General features: G+C 40.5%; 1 protein-coding gene across 1 annotated transcript; it reads left to right on the top strand.

Moving 5' to 3' along the window:
• The first annotated feature begins 404 nt into the window (after positions 1-404).
• Positions 405-2,447, top strand: LOC6527149 (lipase 1). Its single transcript, XM_002088207.3, has 3 exons — positions 405-918; positions 978-1,520; positions 1,583-2,447. Exons 1-3 carry the CDS (start codon positions 790-792, stop codon positions 2,129-2,131), a joined length of 1,221 nt encoding a protein of 406 aa, XP_002088243.1. The 5' UTR covers positions 405-789; the 3' UTR covers positions 2,132-2,447.
• Positions 2,448-4,988: the final 2,541 nt, after the last annotated feature.

A 4,988-nucleotide genomic window follows, 5' to 3' on the forward strand; every position in this document is an offset into this window, starting at 1 on the left:
GGAGCGACTAACTAGCATCGCTATCTAGCCAACTTAAATTAGCTGCTCGGATCAAAAATGGCACACGACTAAATTCCATTGCTCAGTGGCAATTGATCGCGCAACGGGAGTGGTTCTAGTTCTGAAAGCTTTACGACTGCCAGTTAATTGCAGGAAGTTTACTCAGACAGGACTTTAAAAAGGATTGGGAAAAAATTCAAAATTAGATATGGGATAAAGCCGTAAAGGACTCTAAACGATTATTAAAATTCTAAATTAAGAATCATGAATAAAAAGGCACCCTTGCTGTCATAAATGGGACTTAAATCTTAATAATAAAATAAAAAAAATATGATAAGCATAAAGCCAAAATAAAATATAAAAACAAAAAAATACAAAATTAAATTAAAGTAATTATGAATGTAGTTAATAAAAGTCTTAATTAAAAAAGGACTCAAAACTATGTGCGTGTGTAATAAATAATATTAAAGATTACTGTGATAAAAAAACATTTATAAAATGTAAAGCGATTTAAATTAATTACGGAACCTATAAATTTTTACTTACTGTGCATTGCAACTAGACTAACTTTAAGAGTAAAATAAAATGTCTGAAAAAAAGAAGCAGCATTAAAACCTTTCTCAAACCGATTAAAGGCAACGTAAAACAATTTTCCACATGCACTATTAACACAATCAGATTCGGCCCAAAGTAATTGATTGGCCAATTTTGTTGGCTTAAAATAATTTCCGTATTTCAAAGTGCATGCTGCAAATAGCTGTGATCGAAGTTAAGTTTTAGGAGGGCAAAATGTTGAGTAGCAGCCATTTAAAGTACTGCTTTGTCAGTTTGATTTGCCTTTTCATTTTCTGTGATACCGCTTTTGGCGACTTGATTAAGGTGGACAAAACCATATTGGAAGATGCCAACCTGATCACGGTAACAACTTATTAATCACATATATATAGTTTAAATGATATATATTAATACCCGCCCAGCCGGATCTGATCAAGAAGTATGGGTATCCGGCGGAAACCCACAAGGTCCAGGCCAAGGATGGCTTCGTCCTTACGGCTCATCGCATTCCCAAGCCCGGGGGACAGCCCGTGTTATTGGTACATGGTTTGCTGGACAGTTCGGTGGCATATGTGATACTGGGTCCTGAAAGGTCCTTGGGCTTCCTGCTCAGCGATCTGGGATACGATGTTTGGCTGCTTAACACGAGGGGCAATCGGTACTCACGGAAGCACAAGCGATACCACCGATACCAGCCGCAGTTCTGGGATTTCTCCTTCCATGAACTCGGGATGTACGATCTGCCAGCGGCCATTGATTATGTCCTTGCGAGGAGCAAGGGCTTCGAACAGATCCACTATGTGGGCCACTCGCAGGGCACTACGTCCTTCTTTGTGATGGGCAGTGAGAGGCCGGCCTACATGAAAAAGATCAAACTTATGCAGGCTCTGGCTCCGGTTGTATTTTGGGACTATATCGATTCACCGATTCTTCTCACCTTCGTAAAGTATTTGCGACCTCTGGTGGTGAGTAAATAATAATAGATATATAACCATAATATCATCACTCTATTCTATTTGATTTTTAGTTGATCGCCAGATCGTTTGGAATCTACGAATTTCCGCCGGAGAACGAAGTGTGGCGCAATCTGATACATAAGATCTGCAGCTTCGCCTTCCAGAACACCTGCACCTATTTCATAATGGAACTCATGGGCGTGGATAATGCACAATTTAACTCCAGCCTGGTTCCGCTCTTCACGGGACACGCAACCTCAGGATCATCGGTTAAGTCCCTGGAGCACTATGGCCAGCTGATCCACAGCGGTGGGTTCTACAAGTACAATTACTACAGCGCCTGGGAGAATCGAAGAAACCACGGTGCCGACATTCCGCCACAGTACAAACTAACTAACGTCGACTGCAAGGTGGCACTGTACTACAGTAAAAACGATCGGCTAACATCCGACAAGGATGTGATTCGGTTACTTGACATCCTGCCAAATGTTGTGCTCGATTACCCACTGCCAGATCCTCTGTACAACCACATCAACTTTATTTGGGGAAATGACGTGAAAACCGTCCTCAACGATCGCGTGATAGAACTTATGCGGAAAGTGGACAATGGCGAAGTGTAGGGACTATATCTAATACTTATCAATATGAATGTCTTAAAAAGTAAGGCCCCCTTTCTGTGTTATCTAGATGTTTAATTCATTTGGTTTTAAGAGTACTTATAAAGGATTAAGAAGGTTTTTAGTTAGCTACTTAGTAAAATGTACAGTCCTACTACCATTTTTTTTTTTGGTTACCTAAAGCGGTAAATGTGGTTTTTAAATGCTGAATGCAAAACAAAATAGTTAATATAAATAAGTGGCTTATTACTATTAATTATCATATACGGTTTACAAATAGAAGCGTAATTTCAAAGATAACGTTTTAATTGACATCAAATCAATTTGAGTTGTTAGTTCAATTGCTATACTTGCTGTGTGTTACCTCGAGCGTCTTTAAGAGGCTTTATAAACAACAATTGTTAAGCCAGAAATTACTGTGGCATAACTCCCAAGTTGGCTTAAACGTAGACAAACTGATTCCTTAAAGTAATTATTGTGGGACCAATTAAAGTCCAGAACGTCACTTGAATGCATAAATATTCTGAATGCAAGACTGCTGTAAATACATTTGAAATTTTGTTGCTTTCTTTGCGCACTGACTCACTCAACAGCAGACTTATTGTAAATTACCATGAAACGCACTGAAACATGAAATCAGATTAAATATTTAAATCGGACAAGAGGCTTGTGGCGTGCCAAAAAAAAAAACAAGAACTGCCAGCATATGCTGATAATATATATTTCTATAGAGCTGCTGCAAATTTATTGCAAGTACATTTTATTTAAAACTCCATTGCATCTGACACTTCGAAGTGGGGGAAGTCCCCTCCAGGACTCTGTGCAGTTGCCAAAAAACCGAAATTGCCACTGACACCGTGCATATGTGTGTGCGTTTGTGTGTGTGTGCGTGTGTGTGTGTGTGAGTATCCTTTTTGGGGTGTGCCTGCAAACCACAAGAAAATAAAAGTGTCACTCCATAGATGCAAACTTAATTGTTTGCAGTCTGAGTCCGAAACCAGCAGAACAAACAAAAGCATTCGATACGCCGCCCCAGAGGACGGGCTGCCACTAGTTTCAATTTCTAAAATAAAGGCCGAATAAACTGCTCATACGAGTAGATGTATGTGAAGAATTCAGGCTGATTGCACAGAAGCGAGGTTTATGCTGCAAATCATTTTAAAGCGAAAATCAAACCAGCTAGTTCTGCGTTGGCTGTGCGAACTCGTTGGATCTTTACCCTGTAAGGATCTTTACCCTCTAAGGATTAGTACGATAGCACATGTAATTATTTAATAAATATTCTATTAAAAGTTAACCCTAAAAATGATATTAAAACAATCGTTTTATTACTTGATATATTTTAATTCCTTGAAATATTAAGTAAACTACAATTTCGATCTGTTTTCCTGCACCACTACTTCTCTGATGTCCCATTATTATCTCAATCCCTCAATCACAAGTTTATTTTCAGAAATTCTCCCTATAGAAGACCGAACCATTGAGCTTACGAACTGCTTGAGTCCCTCTTTTCTGGCAGCCAGCGCTGGGAACAAAATTCATTTTACACAACTTTGTAAGCTGCAACGTGTCGGCTACTTGATGTGATGCGCCACTTCCCTCGCCCCTTCGGTGCATTGTTCTTCATGCCCGACTTCATGTCCCGTCTCCATGGGCATGTCCGTCTGCGGACTCCGCCCGTGTGTCGCCACCGACTGCTGGACATGACCGGAGATGTCACAGCCCCGGGGTGTTGTTTTTACGCCCGCAGACAACGGGCGAAGTAAGGACATACCCACTCACACTCCCAATCCCGATCCCGATCCCCTGGAATCATTCAGACGCCTGGCGCCCGGAGTATCAATCATGTCACTTGACCGAGCGGAAATCGAGTTCTCACAGAAATGCAAATGGGACATGGCCTCATAAAGTTTCAAAAACAGAGGAAGAAATGAGGAGGGGCACTGAAAACAACGCTCAGCAGCAAATTAAATTGTCAATTTGGTTTTTGGGAGAATTCGTTAAAATTCTGTGACCACCATTGTTTAATGCATTCACATGTTTGTCCGGGTTCCGATTAGAAGTGCCCAAAGACACCAGGTCCTTTGTCCAGGACCTGTCTGCGTGGCACAGTTTGCCGGCAGAAACAAAAGCTGAGGCCAGAAAACCAATCGAAGTCATTTGAAGATTTGCGCACCGATTTGCATTTGAATGGGCTACAAAGGGGTAAAGTTTGAGTGTTTGGCTTTCTTTTCCATTTCTGGCCAGGCTTAGGTCAAGCACCAGCTGTTGTGGCTGGAGTGAGCGTGGCCACGCCCACTGCATTGTTTTGCCATTGTTTTTCGGGCGGGGGGGTAAACTATCAACCACTGGAACTAGCCGAGAAATTGCCCCAAACTCTTTGGCTTGTCAGCTGCAACAGCGGCAGAAGGCCCCAAGTGTTGTCTACTTTCGGGGGTCCGACTTTTGAAATCAAGGGGAACGTCCGAGCTTACTTCATCCTAAGTAACCCGAAACTACTTCAATTACCTCTGACCATTTTTAGCCGAGTTACACCGAAAGTACCAATCGTAAATATTGAATTTTTGGCGAAAATCGATTTTCTGTTTTTTTGGTAAATTATTATCAGTATTTTGATCACAGCATTCGATTTAGTGGTCCAAATATGGAATGTCATACCTCGTTGAGTTCGTAATTAAATTTCCTACCAAATTGTGTTTTCAAAAAAAAATTCTATTTTTTTCAAATTTTTTGCAATTTTTGATGATGGTAACCTTACAAAATATGCGAAAATTTGGCCAAAAATTATTTTGACAGAATCGGTCAAAAAGTGATTTGGTTGGATAGTATTGGTAATTAGAAGTACAAAAATGTAATTCTT

The sequence above is a fragment of the Drosophila yakuba genome, chromosome 2L (assembly GCF_016746365.2).
Source record: "Drosophila yakuba strain Tai18E2 chromosome 2L, Prin_Dyak_Tai18E2_2.1, whole genome shotgun sequence".
In the NCBI taxonomy this organism is placed as follows: domain Eukaryota; kingdom Metazoa; phylum Arthropoda; class Insecta; order Diptera; family Drosophilidae; genus Drosophila; species Drosophila yakuba.

Excerpts from the sequence above, each read along its gene's own strand:
- LOC6527149 (XM_002088207.3), top strand. The coding sequence starts at position 790 with ATGTTGAGTAGCAGCCATTTAAAGTACTGCTTTGTCAGTTTGATTTGC. Across the intron at positions 919-977 it reads AAGATGCCAACCTGATCACG|CCGGATCTGATCAAGAAGTA; the intron begins GTAACAACTTAT and ends ATACCCGCCCAG. Across the intron at positions 1,521-1,582 it reads AGTATTTGCGACCTCTGGTG|TTGATCGCCAGATCGTTTGG; the intron begins GTGAGTAAATAA and ends TTTGATTTTTAG.